The sequence below is a fragment of the Mustela erminea genome, chromosome 14, assembly GCF_009829155.1.
Source record: "Mustela erminea isolate mMusErm1 chromosome 14, mMusErm1.Pri, whole genome shotgun sequence".
Taxonomy (NCBI): domain Eukaryota; kingdom Metazoa; phylum Chordata; class Mammalia; order Carnivora; family Mustelidae; genus Mustela; species Mustela erminea.
The window spans coordinates 62,267,994-62,286,781 of NC_045627.1; the positions used below are offsets into that span (position 1 = coordinate 62,267,994).

General features: G+C 51.8%; 1 protein-coding gene across 4 annotated transcripts in view; it reads right to left on the bottom strand.

Moving 5' to 3' along the window:
* Positions 1 to 2,599, bottom strand: part of CRTAC1 (cartilage acidic protein 1) — a 136,378-nt gene extending 133,779 nt beyond the window's left edge. For 3 of the 4 annotated variants that reach the window (XM_032311973.1, XM_032311972.1, XM_032311971.1), the window contains exon 1: positions 1,695 to 1,864. In XM_032311973.1, the coding sequence (XP_032167864.1) occupies positions 1,695 to 1,718 (24 nt within the window). In that variant the 5' untranslated portion in view covers positions 1,719 to 1,864. Of the gene's footprint in view, positions 1 to 1,694; positions 1,865 to 2,374 lie in introns of those variants that run through there. The other variant, XM_032311974.1, reaches the window with a different exon arrangement.
* Between the last annotated feature and the right edge of the window lie 16,189 nt (positions 2,600 to 18,788).

Below are 18,788 nucleotides of genomic sequence, written 5' to 3' on the forward strand. Positions count from 1 at the left end.
TCCCTCCACAAACCCCCAGTGGAGAGAACGTGTTGGGAAATGGAGCAGAAAAATTTTGACCGCAGGCGGAGGATGGAGCTGGTTGGGGGTATGGATTGATAACCCCCCACAGGAGATCTCCAGGCTGAAGGAGCTCCTCTAGGAATCCAAAACACCCACCGTGTTCAGGAATGGGGTACAGGTGAAGGATAGATACACCCCGACTGAGCAGCATGTCTTTGACCTTCTCCAGAGTCCATTAGTGCCAACTACAAGTCAGAATATTCTACTTGTGGTCCACTGTGGCAGCACCAAGACCCTAAACTCTCTTCATTGCTTCTTAAATTGACTTTAGGACCTGCTGCCAGAATGATGTTCTTCAGTCAGAGGGAGAGAAAATGCTTCCTCAAGAGATTTATTGGAAGAACCGCCATGTTCCCACTTTTCCATCCTCCATCTCCCCTTCCTCATGGCTGAAGTGAGGTACAGCATTACTCTGAATTTGCTCTGATTCAGCCTTGGGTATCCCCAGCCCCAAGTCATCAGGGTAAAAAAAAATCTCCCATCAGGAGCGATTCTCTTCCCCCATGAGTTCTTGCCTGATTCTCAACAGCACTACAGAGCTGTCCCCTATTCTTGGAACCTTTTTGCCTTCTTTTCCACCTGGCTTCACTTGAGAAGTCCTGCACCCATCCCAGAAGACATCTCAAGTGTGACTCAAGAATGTGTCCTGCCTGGAGAGCTGAAGCTCCTCCTGGGACGCACAGAAGCCACACTAGGTGCCCACCCCACCACCACCGCCAGCAATATTCATTAGTCATTCCCGGAGGAAGGGGAGTGCCCCCCTCCCAACCCCAGGAGCATTCCGCGACCACTCTGGGAGGCTCCCATCCAGGCTGGGATGACTTTGGATTCTTGAGTTGGTTTCTGCAGAAACGGGACTAACCAGAGCTCCCAACTACTGTACTGCGAAGAGGCGCGCTGCATTGTTGGGCATGCCCCCAAGCCTGGCCTGCTGCCCCATCCAAGCCTCCAGGTGCGGAGAAGGATCCCCGGCTCCCTCGGAATGCCTGAAGCTGGTTTGCCCGAGACAGGCTGCGAGCGAGGAGACCACACCTCGGTCCAGCAAAGGCAGCTGGCAGCTACGCCGCTCGCCGGGCTAGCTCCCGGAGCTCTCTGCCCACCGAGCGCTGTGCCAGGACCTCGGCTTCCCTGGGGAAGAAGCTCCAGTTCCCCGGGGCTCTTCCCCATTCTGGCAGCATAGTCACCCGGTCGAGGCCAGTAGCTTCCCCGGCCCGAGGCTGAGCCCCGCTGGGTGGCTCCCAGATACCTTCGGCACATCCCTCCTCACCTGCTCCGCCCCCCTCGCCGCCCCAGTGACCCCTCCCCAAACGGCTGACCTCCAGCGCGCCCCAGCACCTTCCCAGCCAGCGGGGCGGACTGTGGTCTGCACACCCCCGCTCCCACCTCTCCTCCACCTCCAGCCCCGCGCCAGCCTCGCCCCCAGCCCGCAGGGGAGGCTGGGCGCACCGGTCGGGTCCTGCGCCTCTCGGTAAGTTGCCACTAGACGCCGCCGCCACCTGCCGTGGCGGCGTCCGCCTTCCCGGTTCCCCGGCGGCGTCGCCGCCACCCCTGCGGGCGGGTCGGGAGGGGCGCGTAGGGCGGGAGAAACTTTCTCCGCCTGAGGGAGTGGGTGCCCGGGAGCGGGTACTCACGCCGAGGTCAGCGCTCGGAGCCATCTTCGGGCTCTCTCAGCCCCACCGCCTGGGGGCGCCGGAGCGCGGGCGCTCGCTGCCGCCGCCGCCGCCTTCCAGCTCCCAGCCCCGGTCCCGGGCTGGCCTCGAGCCTCCCGCCCCGCCACCGCTCGCTCGCTTTATACAACTCCACTCGAGCGCGCCCGGGCTTATGTAAAGGCTGGCGGAGACCCGCAGCCAATGGCGCGGCGGCTGGAGCGGGGGGGCCCCGGACGGGGGGCGCCCGCGCGGCCAATCGCGGCGCGGGGAGTCCGGGCAGCCGGTGGGGGAGGGGACGCCTCCCCGCGCTGATTTAGGAGCGGGGATTGCGGTGGCAGCAGCCGGCAGCCGGGCCGGCCCGGCGCGGCGCGGCGCGGCTGGCGCTGGGGTGGGCGGCGGCGAGGGCGGGCGCCCCCCGCACCCCGCCTCGGCGTCGCGTAACCTTCAGGAGGCAGCGGCGCCTGGCGAGGAGGGGCGAGGCGAGGGCGCCTGGCTGGGCGCTGGGGGCCCCGGTCTGCGGGAAGCGGGGGTCCCTCGGGAGGAAGCGCCGAGAAGGAAGGCCAGGGGTTGGGGAGGGAGGCGAGTCCCGGGGTCCCGAGGACCCGCGGCCACCCCAGCGCGCGGGGCCGAGGGTGACGGCGCGAGCGGCGGCGCAGCCTTGCCTTTCCCCCCGCCGATAGCGATCTGGCGTCGCCGGGCCGGGCCGGAGCGGCCGCGCGATGCGCGCTGATGGCGAGATTTCGCGCTGCGGAGCGAGCGCCGACCCGATCTTTATCCGGCCTGGGAACGTGTCCGAGGGCCTCCCGGGTACTGCTCAGTATGGAGAGCTGAGCTTCGCGACGGCCCCAGAGGGCGGGGAGCGGGCGAGCGCAGCTCGGAGAGCAGGCGCGGCGGCGGAGGCGGCGGCGGGCCGCGTCCCCTCCTCCTCTCTGGTCCCCGCCCGCCGCCAGTGCCCCCACCCCACCCCGCCGTGCTCCCGCCCCAGTAGCGCTGGGGCTGAGCTTAATCCGGGGTCTCCCAGCAGGCCCACCGGCTCTGATCCTTCCAGTCTCCCTTACCGCTCTGCGCACAGGTACTGCTAACCTCCTGCTCGACCCCCCCAGCCCGCCGCAGCGCCCGGGATGGTCTCGGCCTCCCCGGACCAGGGGCCACGCGGGCCAAGCTTGGGAAGAACGCGCTAGGTCAGCAGTGCCCAAAATACCCGTGTGCTGGGCAGGAAACGGACCTAGATCGATAACACTCTGAAGATAAGTCCTTTGTTTTGCGCCTAGAATAGAGCTTGGCACAGAGTAGGCGCTCAGTGAGGATTTACTAAATGAATTGTGAGACTTTACTCAGTCTTTGGGTTTCGGAAAGCTGGGGCACGCAAGGGGCCCTGAAAGAGAAAGACCTGGGGATACGCCATCGGAAAGGGAGCGAACTGGGACTTTTCCCATGACCCTCTCTCTGTTTCTGGGGACTTAACTCTTAAAAAGGATTCCAGTGGTTTTGTTGTTATTGTTGTTGTTTTTTAAATGGAGGTCCCCTGCCAACTAGCCCTGGCCCCAGTTATCCCCAGATTTTGAGTAGAACTACCGAGCCTACTTTGGCCTGTTCTCAGGTCTCTGTGATCTTCCTCTAGAAAGAAATCGCTAAACATAGGCAATCTTTTTAACTTTGAGGCCCTGGAACTAGTTTAGGATCTTAATCCTTTGAGGGTTGTGGACCCTTTTGAGAATGTGGCAAAAACTATTGAATCCTTCCTCTAGAAAGATATACAAACACATGTACCCCCCCCACACACACACACATACAAGCACATCTCTGAGAATCACCTCACGATCATTAGGGATCTCAGGTCTTTCCTGGGGCTGTGACGAAGGTCAGCCTGTTTCTCTAGGGGGCCTAGAGTGGTAGCTTATAATCATTTCCCTTTGGGGGATCAAAAGAACCCTTTCAAAACTTTCAAGATTCTGATTAATGTTATGGGTTTGTTTCTTAGAAAAATGCTTGTGGTATATTCATGTTGCCATGCAAAGTTGGGGGTTCAAGGATCCTTAAAACTTCATCTAAGACCCAAATTAAGAACCTTCACTTAGCAAATAGTTTGCCCTAAGGACACTCCTGATTCCCAGCTCTTTCCATAGGAAGTCCAGTCTGCCCTGCACCTTGCGACATCATTGCCCCCACCGTGTTCAGAGGGCATCTGAGTCATATGGTGACGGCCTTGGCACCTAAGGGGCCACCTCCACACTTGTTTCTGGATCTTGGTCCCCACCATCCTCTTCGCGTGGAGATAAGTTGCAGGTTGTCATGTTCTGTCTGATCAACGAGCATCCCTTAGCTAGAAACTCCAACTCAGGGAGATACCAAGTGACTGGTAATAACCGGTTTCACTCAATCCCAAGCACCTAAGCACACCTTTTTTGGTTTTTGTTCTCACCTCTCTCTGCCGGTGAAGCTGTGACCAGCAGCCCCAGCTGTGGAGGCTCACCTCACCTAAACCCGACAGATTTAGTAACCAGTGCAGTAATTATCAGCATTAGCCATCCAGATGTGACTAGGCTGTCTGCACAAAACAGCTCTGTAATGATGTCACACTTTCCTGCAGCTAGCCAAGGAAGGGTGCAACACACCAGAGGTGCTGGGGAAGGACAGAGAAATGCAGGAAATGATGGAGACATTCTTTCCAGCAAGTTCTCCAGGGAATGCAATCTGGTTTCTGCACTTGAACTTGTGAGGGCTGAGCCAGCGGACCAGGTAGACCAGGTAGACCAGGTACTATAATTTCGAATTCCTCTAATGTCCTCCACGTCCCTCACTCAGTTCATGGCTGTGTCCATGGAGAATCCAGCCCTGTCCTGCCTGTCTCAGTGTAGACATCTTGCCCTCACAAACTGCTCAAACACACCCTGCTTTCCTGGGACACAGGTACACTGTTAGGGACTGAATTTGCCCCTCCCCCAACCCCAATTCATATGTTGAAGCCTTGACTTCCAATGTGACTGTATTTGGAGATAGAACCTTTAAGGAGGTAATTAAGGCTAAATGAGGTCACAGGGTAGAACCTTAATCCTTGGGATTGGTGTCCTTATAAGAAAATAAAGAAACACCGGAGGCTTCCCTCTGCACGGGGACTGAAGAAAGGTCGTGTGAGGACACAGACAGAAGTGGCCATCTGTGAACCAAGGAGAAAGGCCTCTGAGGAGACCAAACCTGCTGGCGCTTTGATCTGGGACTTCCAGCCTCCAGGTATGAGAAAATGAATCTCTGTTGTCTAAGCCACCCTGTGTGGCATTTTGTTATGACCACATGAGCAGACTAAGACACATACATTTTCTTTCAACACACTCCTTACCGCTAGCCAGCCTGTTCAGCCCCCTCCCAATACTCTGAGTCCAGTCTTCTCCAGTCTAGTCTCTCCATATCATCCTTCCACAAACCTTGTCCAGTCTTATCTGGGACACTTGCCTAAGATGTTTTCTCATCTTCTGACAGCCAAACTAAGTGTCACCTCCCACACCACCTTCCCAAACTGCTCTGGCCAGTGAGCTTTGCCTCTTCTGCTCTGGTGCTGGTTGGCAACGTCTTAGCACTCTATTATGCACGCTGCCCAGTTTTCTAGTTTTTTCTCATGCATAAAACTTGGTCATCCTATCGGAATGGAAGCCCCTTTAAGTCCCGAGTTTGCATCTAACGCTTGACCACATCACAGATGCTGGCATGACACTGGGCATGGGGTGAACACACAGTGTTTTCTGATTAATTTATTCCACACTTACTTTAAAAGACACACTTACTTTATTAAAAAAAATACCAGAAAGGTTATGTGGCGCTTCATTTTCTAAAAGCTCAAGACATTTCCTGTGTGTTGTTTCAGTTACCTGAAAGCTTATTGGCAGGGGGGCTCTTGGGAACCAGGTGCCCTCTATAGTTCAGCCTCCGGTGGGTTACACAAGTCACTTGGAATCATACCAAGTCAGCCCTTCTTTCTCCCGCTCAGAAGATTTCTATCCTTGCTTTCCTTGTCACCCTCACTGACCCACCTAGCTGTCTTCTCATTCTCTAGACGGAAAGAGAGGGCCAGGGAATCTCAGATCTTCGAGTCGCTTCTATTCGAACAGATCTGTTGCAAAAGAACAGAGAGATTACTCCAGTTGTTCAAGTCCTTATCTCAAGCCCTTGAGGCCAAAAGGGTTTTAAAATTCAGAAAGGTACCACACATTCTGAGACGTCCCCAGGGAGGTCTTGGACAGCATCTCTTAACGGGACCTGCCAGTATTTCTACAGCAAAAATATGAATGTTCTTACGAAGCAGGTGAGGGGATAAAGTAGCTTCACACCAGTCAGGTTTTGTCACCAGATGACTTTTGGCACCAAACCCGCAGACAGCACAAAACAAAAATGCGTCTCTTGACTTTCAGGGATTGGAGACCTTGGAATTGCAGATGAGGGACCGTGGAATTAGGTTGGGCCTTCCCCCAAAGAAATGGATGTGTGCGTGAGGGGGTGGGAAAGCAGTGGTAGTAACACAGGAGAAACCATAACCTGTGCAAGAAGTGGGGAGTGTGAGGGAGAATGAGGAGAGAGCCCCTTCTCAAGCCTACCTGGACGGCTCTGCGTCCCTTTCTTCTAAGGAACACGTATTTTTCGGATGGCTGGTGAGTTCCAGATGCACTGCTGTTAACGGTGGCTTAAAAGTGACAGATGCACAGAAGGGACGGCAAGTAGGGGTGGAGGTGCAGAAGCTCTTGTAGAAAGTCACAAACCACGGTGGGCTTCCAGCTGGCCAGAGAGAGCTAATTCAGAACCGTGTAGAGTGGGAGGGCCTGCTACAGGAAACTTCTCCAGGCAGAGAGAGGGCAGACCTGGGAAGGGGGACTAGAAAAAGGAGAACATTATGGAATCCTAAAAAACCTGGTTAGAAAGGTCAGGGCCTTTTTAGGCTGGGGGGAGCCTGGGATTGACATTGTAGCAATCGACAATCGTGTGATTCTGTACCTAGGTGGCTTGGGTGCTTTAAAGTTTTCCCAAAGTGGGGTGGCTTTTCAATCTGAGGTCCCAGCTGAGAGTATGACACTGGGACAAAGCAAGGTCACGGTGAACCCCTGAGTGTACAGCTCTCTATCCCTGCTTGATGTGCCCAGTCACCAATACCTTTCATGTCCAGGGGGTTCCCTGGGTTCCCTGGAGCCCAAAGTCAGCAGTAGAAAGGCAGTAGGAAGGCTTCACCTTGAATCTTAAGGCTAGCCTTGTGGCTGACATTGGTCCTGCTTTGCCTTTGCTCCAGGTTCTAATACCTGCTCTTACCTTTATCTTCTGACCGAGCTCTGTCTGGTACTCCCAGCTCCAACAAGTGGGTCTCTTTCCCATTCTGCCCTCTTGGTACCCAACCACACAACCCAGGTTTTTGAGGACTAGGATTCTGGGGTCCAGATACTCTACTTCTCTCCCTATGGCCGAGTCTTTACTACCTGCTGCCTCATATCCCTGATATCAACTGCTTTCTTGAGCCTCTGCCCACCCCCTCATGCCAACTTCCCTTGACAATGTCCTTAACCTGGCCTCACTTCCTCCTCCAATCGGCTGCCAAGACCTCCCAAGATCTTGGCCCTGTCTTGGTGGGTAGGTCTTGATCCAGGTTCCAACCACTCCTGGCCTGGCCTGGCCAGCTGCCAACTCAGCCAGGTTTCTGACAGACATGAACTCATGGTCATGCCTTAAAGAAGAAAAATAAAATGGTCTTGAGCCGGTGGGGAGTAGAAGCAGGCAATTTTAGCAGCAAGAGCCAGAGAGCTTCTGGGCCAGGGGTGCCCGGCTAGTTCCATCCCCAAGGAAGAGAGAAATGGGTGAAAAGTGAACAGGAGAGGAAGGAGTAAATAAAAGGAGGGGAAAAAATCAGGAGGAGAGAGAAAGGGAAGGAAGGATCTTGGGAGAGGAAGCAAAGGATGGAGGAGAATGTTTCTAGTCTGTTCTGAATGTGTAAACCGAGCATGAAGATCTTGTCATCCGCAAGGAGTCAAGTATTGACACAAAAGAAGATGGAAAGGGTAATTGTGTGGGAAGAGAGGGAGATGAAGAGGGAGGGAGGGAGGAGCCATGGGGGAAAGAAGGGGAGGAGGGAGGAGCCAGACCATTCAGAGAGGAAGTGGGTAGGATAGAGGAACGGGCGGGCAAGAATGGGCGGCACCTGGGAAAAAGGAATCCGTGTCTGAAAAGTGCGAGGGGCATTATTTCTAATTACTCCGTCGGGATTGAATTAACCAGTTCTGGTATTTTTTCTTTTGTTTCTTTGTTTCTTTCTTTCTTGAGTACTCCCCAGCTCCACTGCTCTCTCTGCACCTCTTGGTTCTTTCCTGATTCATCCAAAAACTTTATCCTGATCCTGACACCCCATTCCAAGAAAGGTAGAATGGATTTCTCACAGGTTCGGTTTCAGGGTCTGGAGATGATATTATGAACTGCCAGATGCGAGGGTCAAACGAGGGCAATAAAAACGATTATAAGGCTTTTGTAGGGAACGCTAGAAAGAACGTAGGCACAGCCCTCAGCAGAGCGCCTGGTACATAGTGAGCGTCCCGGAAATGGTGACTGCTGTCATTCTCTTTCCTCCAGTCTCTGTGCACAGCCTGCCCCCTCCACCTGCCTGTCCTTCCTTTGAAATGCCACTCACATTCATCTCTTTCTCTCCACACCCAGACCTCCAGCACCTCACTTCTGTATTCCCACAGTAGCAGATCTGGACGTACCCCTGGCTTCATACCCTCCCCACCCAATCTTTAGTAATCCTTTCAGTTTGTGCAGAACTTTACAGAATACATATATTTTTTAAAAAGTACTCCTTGACACTGCGTGGTAGACACAAATGATGACTCAAAGGGGCGAGTGGCCCGTCCGACCTGGAACAGCTTACGAGAGACAGAGCTGGAATGCCAGTATAAGCATCTTGGACATGGCCTACCGTCCACGGAGTCAAGGAAGTCGTTGCTTCTTTCGCAGGGATCTAGCTTTATATTTCCTTTAAACATCTTCAGGGTCTGGCCCATAAGAGGCCCTCAACCAGCCTCAGATGAGTCACTCTTTCCAGGGACCCCGAGAGGCGCAGGGTCACCCTTGGCTCAGCCCCACCCCTGTGCTGGAAGGGACCACTCCATTTCAGTATCGCTCCACTCACACCTCAGAGGCAAGAGCCCAGCCCTGACTCAGGGCGACGCACACGGTGGCTGAAGGCTGACCAGAAGCAGAGCCAACATTCCCCACGCTGGTGAGCGGGAAGAAAATCGTGAGGAATTATGGTTGTTTAAGTGTAGCTCAAACTAGCAGAGACTAAAAGCCACTCCATGCTCATTGCAAGAGAAAGGAATTGAGATTTCATGAAAAGAAGGCTTTCTTCTCCGGGAGAGCTGCGAGATGTTAGAACCAGATTCCTGCAGAGGTTGTGGAAACGGCTCCCCTGGAGGTCTTTAAGAGCTGGAGCGCAATTCGCTCTCCAGCGAGGTGGCTACAACAGCTGCGTGTAAGCATGGGGCGCGGGCAGCGGGGAGCTTTCGGACCTCTCAGGAGGCACGGGAACCTCAAAGGCCGGGCTGGGGTCTGGGGCGGGGAGGGAGAGAGCAGGCCTCAGGGAGGCAGGGGCCAGAGGTTCAGGCAGCAGGAGCAGCGGTGAGGACGTGGAGTTCTGAGTGGAGAGCCCCGCAGGCTGGCTGTTTTCTGATCCGTCCAATTACTGCTGGCTGGGGCCGCTGAGCCCTGCTGCTGGGGGCGGGAGTTGGGGGGGGGGCTCATTCCGGACCTTCAAGAGCCGATTGGACCCAACCAGACAAAGCCAAGTTTTCTAACAAAGTAAGTCAGGGTGCTGAGGCTGGCCCCCTGCAATATGAAATGCACATAATGAAACCTGGAGAGGGTTCTTTCACTGGGCTCCTTAAACAGGGGTGTCTGGGGAGGATTCCAGGACCACAAATTATCCCCGGTAAAAGCACCCCATCTTCCCGGAGGACCCATTTTTACTGGAAGGTGTGCAGGGGCAGGGGGCCAGAGGACATATTTAGGTGGACATGTTTAGGTGGACATGTTTAGAGGCAGTTTAGGTGGTAAGAAATGGAAAATAGACTTTTCATTTTGATAAATCTGGAGAGATCACAGAGAGGAATGCCAAATTGTGTGTGCATCTTTTAGACAAAAGACCTTCCAGACTCCCTGTTGGGTAAGCCGCCCCCCACCCCTGACCCTGACCCCTGGGGTGGGGGTGGGGGATAAGGCTTTCTTCTGCGTTGAGACTCCCTTTGACAGTCCAGTGTGACCCCGGGCGCTGTAGTGTTTAGGAAGCCTGGTCTCGAGCTCTGCCTTATCGGGATAGCCGACATGCATTTAAGCACATTCTGTGGGCCCGGCACTATGCCCTCCATGACAAAGAAGTGGGTATTTATATTTTCCCTATTGTGGAGTTGAGGAAACAGGCCCAGAGAGAGGGAGTGATCCCTCCCCCTCAACAGTATTCTTATATGGCAAAGGAGGCTTAGGAGTGTGGGTGCTCTTTTTCGGTATGTCAGGCCTCTTCCTTTCCCTTCCCCCGTCCCTCTGCCATCGTCCCCCACCTGTTCCCTATCAAGAGCAATCACACAGCATTGCTGCCACGTGCCCCCTCCTAAGAGCCTTCCAGGCAGGAGGGACAGGTCCAGGGCAAACGGCGAGCCCAGGAAATCCAGCTGGTGGCTGTACCTTTTCTCCTGCCTGTGACAGTGGCGTGCTCTGCACACGTTTACAGATAAGGACATGAGCACAGAGACACCAACACCCCCAGGTCACGGGCAGAACATCCAATTCCGAAGCTGGGCTGGAGGAGTTCCGGCTCAGTGCGTAGCCCAGGGGCTTCTGGGAAGTGACCAGTTCACGGCACAGTGCAGGATGGATGGGTCTCTGCCAGCACTTATTCAGGGCTTGTTAGGCATGGGCTCTGTGTTAGGCCAGTGGGGGAACAAAGATGAATGAGTCCTTTTCTGCCTTCAAGGAGCTTACAATACAGCAGGGAATTGATGCCGAACTCATGCGGAAAGGGATAGGGAATAAGAACAGGCTGCGGAGATGTGGCCAGCAGGTGCCCCTCCTCCTTCATCAACTGTAGGGCAGGAGAGGTTTCCCTGGAACGGTTACCTACCTTCCCTACCCCTCTCTACGTGGGAATCTCCCCTCTCTCCTCTCACTCACAGCCTCCCCCTCACCATCTCCCGGGAGCTCATTATCTGTCACATGCTCTCCAGCAGCCACTGCAACCGAAGCCACCGGGGCCTGTGTTCAGAAGCTGATCTACCTATATAGAGCTTTGCAAGTGATAGCAGCACACAAGGGGCCACACCACTCACATGTTCTGGGTGCTGTTCACCCGCGTTTACTGCCCCAGTCATCCCTACGAACCTGTGAGTCCAATTCTTATACCCATTTTACAGATGAAAAAGCTGAGGTTAAGTAAACAGCAGGCAGGGGGCAAATCTGAGACAGACACTCGGGTACATTTTAGAGAGCCGTTCCACACATAGCACCTCACTTGGGCATCCTGATGACACTGTGGTCAAGGTAGATAGGGACGTTGGGACCCAGAATGAGCTGATCTGCAGATGAAGTAGAGACTAGAATCAAGATGTGACTCTCAACCTGGTGTTCTTTCCATTACATTTTGTTGCTGAAATCAGAAAACATTCTGTGTACATTTCCAGGAAACCTGTGCCCAGCCAGGCTTTGCCTCCAAAGGGTCTTTGCCCTTTCCTGATGGTGCAAAGAGTCAGGACCAGGCACTGGTGAAATCGGAAAACTTGACAGACTGCCCTCTGGTGGTATCCTGAGTGCTGGAGGCTGAAAAGGGCTCAGGCCTCCAGAGGTGACCTTGAGGGTCCACGATAACAAGTCCGCAGTAGTAGAAGTTGGAACTTACTGACTGCCGATTGTATGCCAGGGGCTCTGCAAAGCATGGGCAACGCCTTCTGTCACTTCTTCCTCCCATTAGCCACGTGAGGTTGGTCCTATTGACAATCACCCCTATTTCAAAGATGCAGAAGCTGAGGCTCAGAGGTTAATAACCCGCTCAAGGTCCTGCTGGTAAATCCGAAAGCTGGTATTCAAATCCAGCGCTGTCTGACCTCAGGGACCGCTTCACCTACCCATTCCTTGTCCTTCACCTGCCTTAGACCATCAGGCCACTGCCTACTTCTCCTATCTCATACCACAGCCGCTGCTCACTGAGCTGCAGCCACTCTGACCTTCTCTCCATTCTTCTAGATCATCCTCACGCTGGTCCTTTGCACGTCCTGTGCCCTCTGCATGGAATGTCCTGTCCGGTTTACCCATCACTTATGACTGATCATACAGGTCTCAACTCATCATTGAGGTCACCTCCTCAAAGAAGCCCACTGGACCATCTAGCCAAGGCGCCCCCAGGTAAGCCCAGTTCCTCACCGTCCATTGATTTCCCACAGTGCCTTCTCAGGACCAGGCACTCTCTCAGATGATCTGAGAGTTGATCTGTCGTATGCTTCTTTGTTGTCTGTATTCCCTCCTGGGCATGTCAGCTCCAAGAAGGCAGGCACCACTGTATCCCCAGTGCTTAATACAGGGCTCGCAAAATAGTTGCTCCACAAATATTTGCTGGATGAATCCTTGGAGGTGGCAGGAGGGAAAAGGCCCTTTGACCAGGATGTTATGCATTTAACTCAGAGGCCTTCTTGCTTCTCCTGTGGTTTCCTGGCATCCCTGCCTCCTTCCTCTTTGGCCCCCCTCCCCTATATATGCAGGAGCAGAAGTGAACTGAGGCCAGAGCTAGGACTTGGTTAAATTTGATGAGCAGAAAAATATTAGGTGCAGTAAAAACAAGATAGCTTGCATTTCTGGTCCTCAGTATTTGATATAGTTGAAGCGTCTGGGTTTTTTGGGTAGTGGTTGTTGTTAATTCTTGTAATTAGCTTGTATCTTATAGATATTGCCCTTGGTCATTTAAAAAGAGGCTTAATTGGTCATTCAGTCTTGGAACCTCTTCTGTTCTCCAACTTTATTACTTCCTCCACCGCAGTCAGAACCTGGAAAGGTAGATTAGCATCTCAGGATTATAAACTGCCTGTTCTCACTCACCCACATTTGGACGTGCTCCAGAAAACAGGCTCTGGTTTGTGAATTTGAATTTAGAATCCCGGCACTTGTAAGGAGGAGCCCAGACCCGGGCACAATTCTTAAAGTCTGCTGGAAATCTGAGCAGAGTACAGATGCTTACCCAGATGAATTTCTATCCAAAGATGTGAGTGGCCTCGGAAAGGAAAAACCACCATGGCTAATGGTCGTTAGAGCTTCCTTGATGTAATTTCAGAGAAGGAGGAGAGCCACAAACCAGGTTAAATGAAACCAGGAGGCTTGAGCTCTGAGCCGACAGCCCCACGACAGTGATGTGATGGCAGAGCCGTAGTGGGTGTGAGTGTGGACTGGGAGGGGGCCTCCTGACCTCTCATCTGGACCTGCCTCTGTCTCGCCCACTGTCCTTCCTTAATCAGAAAGATAAGACAGAGCTCTGGCTGGTCTTTCAGATTCCCAGCGGCTACAATGTTCTAGTCCTTTATGGGGTAGGGGGAGCAGGAGAAAGGGTTGGCGGGAAAGGAAGCCAATGTTGACCCAATTCTTTCTCTACATCGGGCACTGAATGGACGCGGTGGTGTCAGGTCCTCACTGTCTCTATTTTGCAATGGGAAGAAACAAAAAGAGGAAGTTAAGTGACATGCCTAAAGTCACATAGCGGGAACGTGATGTGGCTTCACCACAAGGCATCTGACACTTACACACCTTCTCCACATGATGCTCCAGAGTATTTAATTCCTAGAAGTGGTCCTCACCTCCAGAGAAGCGGTGCTCTGGTTCGCACAGTGACCGGGGGATGGGAGAGCACAGCTGGGGTTGTCAGATTTCTTGTTTTTTTTCAACGCCGTTTTCTGGCTCCTAATTAGGCAGCCGAGGGGTGAAAAGCTAACGTGGATGTAAGTAATGAGCAGCAGACCTTGTGTCACAGGCCGACCCTGGATACAGGATCCAGAATGATTCTCTAATTACACCAGCCAGTGTATCGAGGGTCTCCGATGTGCTGGGCTCTGACAGCCCCCGGAGCAGCGAAGGTCTCACTCTGCACTAGGCAGACGGATGGACAATGAGGGGAGTCCGATGATTCTCTACTTTGCTGGTTGAGGAGATCAGGCCTCAGTTTCTGAGAGATGAAGCAAGGACCCCAAGGTCAAACCACCAGGATTGTTTCTGCTTCTAGATGATGGAGGAGGAAACTCACCAGGAAAGCAAAGGAGCTGCATTTTCTGAATGAGAAATTGGGGCATGTGGTCTGATGTGTTGACTGGTCATGGAGCAGGCTCTTGGAAAAATTCAGGAACAGCTGTTGTCACCATGGTTCTCAGCAGAGTCCCCGACCTTTCGGTGTGCCCTCTGCTCCATGTCCCCCCACGCCCACCTCTCTGGCTGCCCTCCCACAAAGACTCATCACTCTGGCTTCCCTCCTCCAAAGAATCCTATGCTCTAGAATTATCACTTCTTTTATTTATTTATTTATTTATTTAAAATTTATTTATTTATTTCAGAGAGAGAGAGCACACATGAGTGGGAGGTGGGGAGGGGAGGGTGGGAGGGGACAGAGGGAGAGGAAGAAGCAGACTGTCTGCTGAGCAGGCTCTATCCCAGGACCCTGGGATCATGATCTGAGCCAAAGGCAGACATTTAACCAACTGAGCCACCCAGGTGTAATTCTATTACAACTTATTTTAATATACAACCAAATCAACCATTCTTGGGCTGAACAACCACCACCATATTGGGCAGGGGGGGGCTAAAAGAAAATAATTGGTATAATTCATACTAAGATGTGAGTGACTGATAAGTCACCCATTGCCAGCAGATGTTTATCCTTTTATTTATTTATTTTTAAAACTTTAAAAAATATTTTATTTATTTATTTGACAGAGAGAGGTACAGAGAGAGAAGGAACACAAGCAGGGTAAGTGGGAGAGGGAGAAGAATGCTTCCCACCGAGCAGGGAGCCTGATGCAGGGCTCGATCCCAGGACCCTGGAATCAGGACCTGAGCCGAAGGCAGACACTTAATGACTGAACCACCCAGGCGCCCCAAGATGTTTGTCCTTTTAAAGAGAAGCTAGTTTATTCACCAGATGTCTCTCCCTACTGGGATCCTAGCTGCCTGGTACTCCAGGCTCTGTGGGGGCAGGATCATGGTTGGGGGTAGGTGGAGAGAGAGACTACCCTTCCCAAGGGGCTATTTTCTGAACAAAGATGTGTTTGTCTCCTCTTTCTGACCTCTGAATAGAGTGCAGCAGCACAGGGAGAGCTCTTGGAAAATCCAAAAGCTGCTATTGGCGTTGTTTCATCTTTCTAGACCTTTTCGTCAGTGAGAAACCATTTTAATAAGGCTGTAATTTTGTTATGAAATTTTGTAATTAAATATCCTTAAAAGAAATGAGGTTGCAGGTCCCTATCTCCCAATTTATCATAGACTTAATGCCCCAAGGTACACAGTGTTTAATCAAGAACGTATCCCCGTTGAAACTCCATGTAGGCCTTAGAGATAGGAGGGGCTCTGAATTTATCATGAAGGTTCCTTTCTGTTCTTGAGATGCTATTCTGTTTACCAAGTTGCAGAATACAGGGTGGCTTCTTAGTGAGAAAAAACAGGCTGTCCCTCAGGTCTGCACTCATCCCTGTCCCACGTGCCTCTCATCCTCAGAGGTAAATCTATATCCATCAGCTCTCCGTAGAGTAAAGGTTCAGAATGGGCTTCATCTTTTAAGGGGCAGACGCGCTCCCCCTGCTGGCTAAGGCCACCCACTACACTTGCGTGCTGCAAAATCACACGACTTTGGACTTCATTCAAACCACAGAAGGAGCACCTACTCTGTGCCAGGTGTCGTGGAAGGGATATAAATAGGAGAAGGACCAGGCCCCTGTCCTCAGAGAGCTTAGAATCTGGTCAGAGAGACAAAATGTGCCTATATATTATACATAACACAATGTAACATCTAATTGCAGTATCACAGAAAAGCAAGAAATTACCTCTGTCTACAGAGATTAGGGAGGCTCCAAAGTGGTGATGAGCGTCTTAACTGCATCTTGAGAAAGCAGTTGGATTTCAGGAAGTGAAGAGGGAGAGACTGGCCAGTGTAAGGAGTCCTAGAAGGCTAGGGATGAAAGAGACCTAAGGACTCATATACGTCAATTTCCTCCTTTATAAGACAGGGAAGAGGAGCTCAGAGAGGCCACATGCCCTAGACCTAAGAGACGTGCCCTAGAACAGAGATGGGAATCCACCTCTTCTCCCTCCAACTCCAGGCTCACCAAGAATTCCAGGCGGCGGGAGGAATGCAAGAGGGGGCTGGCAAGTGCCGGATATGTCAGGGAAATGGAGAAAGGAGTCTGAGTCGCCACCACAAGAAATCCAATCCCATTTACTGAGGAAGTCAAATGGTCTGGTTAATTTAATTTCCTAATTAGATGGAAGTTCAGCAGAAAGGCTGCATTGTTAGAAATGCTAATTTTTTAAAAAAAACTTCCTAAAATGTTTTATTTTACTTTCCCGTCATAGCAAGCGAAATAAAGGTAACGGATCATCCATTGATAATTATGGATTGTTCAGTCCCTCACAATATTTTAGATGTAGATAGCCTGTGAGCTGCTACGTATAGATCCGGTGGAGGGCTTTTTAAAATTCTTTAAAAGCAATATCCTTGCTTGCCATTTGTCGCCTCCTCATCAGCCATCGTATGTAGATTTCTTTATCACGGTGGGGAAATTGAGTACAGAAAAAGTGTGATGAGGTGGGGTGCTGTCTGATTTTTCTCTGGCTAATTGAGGTTTTTTTCTGGGTTTTTAAGGTGGTCCCTCCTGAGCTCCCCTCCACAGCTCTGCCCTTGCCTTTGCAGGGCTGTGCTGAGCAGTGGGCTTTCTGTGAGGAGCCCCCCTAGAATTCCTGCGTGTGCTTTGGAAAGGAGCATGGGGGCATTCCACTGAGGATACTGGCTGGCTTCTACTCAAACTCTCCCCTTTGGGACACTTCTCAAAAGCTATGAGTAGTGGTCTTGTCTAAATGGGGACCCTGTGGGATTTGGCTCCAGCCTGGGTGTGGCCCCCAGGCTCCCAGATGGCGCTCAAATGATCGCCCTCTGTGCTTCCCGCCTATGTTACACCAGCACGGAGCTGTACAACCAGGGCGTCTGGGTGGCTCAGTCGGTTAAGCGTCTGCCTGCAGCTCGGGTCATGATCTCAGGGTCCTGGGATGGAGCTCAGTCGGGCTCAGCAGGGAGTTTGCTTCTCCCTCTCCCTCTGCCCCTTCCCCTACTTCCACTCATGCTCTCTCTCTCTCAAATAAACAAATACAATCTGCAAAAAAAAAAAAAGAAAAAGAAAAGAATTGGTCTGTACAACCAATCAAATAGTTGATAGATTCGCACTTCCTTGTTGGGTTATAAAAAGGCTTACAGCTTCCATCTTGGCAAGTCTTTTTCTGTCTCCGATCCCTTGCTCTGGGGGAAGCCAGCAGCTACAGCATGAGCAGTTCTGTGGAGGGCTCCACCAGGCAAGGCACTGAGGCCTCTAGCCAACGGCCATGTGAGTGAACCCAGCACAGAGCCTTCTGCCTCATCAGGCCTTCAGATGACCGCTGCTCTGGTCTACATCTTGACTGTAACCTTATGAGAGAGCCAAAGCCAGAACTATTTAGATTCCTGACCCTCAGAAACTGTGTGAGATGATAAATATCTGTTGTTTTACCTTGCTGAAATTTAGGCTAATTTATTACATGACAGCAGATAACTTATACACCAAGCTTGTGACCTGCCTGGCCTGGGGAACTCAGGCACTGCTCTCTCGGCTCCATCCAAGTAACCAGAGGTCGTCTGGACATCCTGGAATCTTAAATCCAGAAGGGGACTTGGAGATTAGCTAGTCTATTCCCTCACTTTCCAGATGGGAAAAGAAGGGCCAGGCAGGAAGACACTTTGTGTGGAGCCAAGCTGAGGCCAAAACTTGGATCTCCTAATTTGGGGGTTCGGTCTTTTCTCTGCATAGTCCCATTCCCAGGACCTAGTCAACTTCCCTGTTCACTGTTTCATCTACCAAATATCTATTATGGGCTAGGGGCTGTGTTAGGCCCTGGGCCTTGTAGGGACTCATAGCATATGTCAAAGTTTCTATTTGAATAACATGTAATTATGATAATGGGTACATGGTGGATGAATGAATGAATGCATGAAAAAGACTGGAGTACAGTCAGGAGACTCGTGTGCTAGTCTTCTCTTTGCCGCAAATGTCCTGGGTTTCCTTTGTCGTTCTCTGTCAATGAAGGTTCCAGACTGGTGTGCAGTACAAAGACTTAGATTAATACATAGAGTCTTAGACTTTTAGAACTAGACAGGATTTTGGCAGGCAAGTGATGCTGAAGTTTTAGAGTGATAGTGTGTCCCTTTGAAAACGGAAGAGTTTAGGGGGCCCCTTAAGCCACAGGCACAAATCCTACTGCATACAAATTCTGGGGGATTTTTTTAACATTTGAAGTCCATCTGTGGACCTTCTAGCGACCCATAAGCCAAGCATCCCTGATCCGATCTAACCTCCTGTTATTTTAGGTGAGCAAACAGAGACCCAGAGAAGTAAAGTTATGTGCCCCATATCACACAGCAATTGAGTAGCAAAGCCCATGCTCGAACTCCAGTGTTCTCTCCACACAGGACCCTGACTTATGGGAAGCAGACAGGTCATGAGGAAAGTATAGAAGAACTTTAGGAAATCACACACATGTATTTATTTTCTATTAGTATCTCTTGGGGACAGGCAGAATGGCTTAAAAGATCAACTCTGTCTCTAGCATTAGGCTAAAAGGCATCAACGGATGCTTCTTAAAACTGTGCCGTTGGAAAGCACTGAAGCCTGGACTGGAAGATGTGGGGAGCGTGGAGGGTGGGGGACGTGGGGCAAAGTCTTGTGGCGTGGGTGCTCAGAAGTGAAGCCCCAGGGACAGTCGGCTTCGCCCTGCCTGCTGACTTGTCCCAGGTGCTGAGGG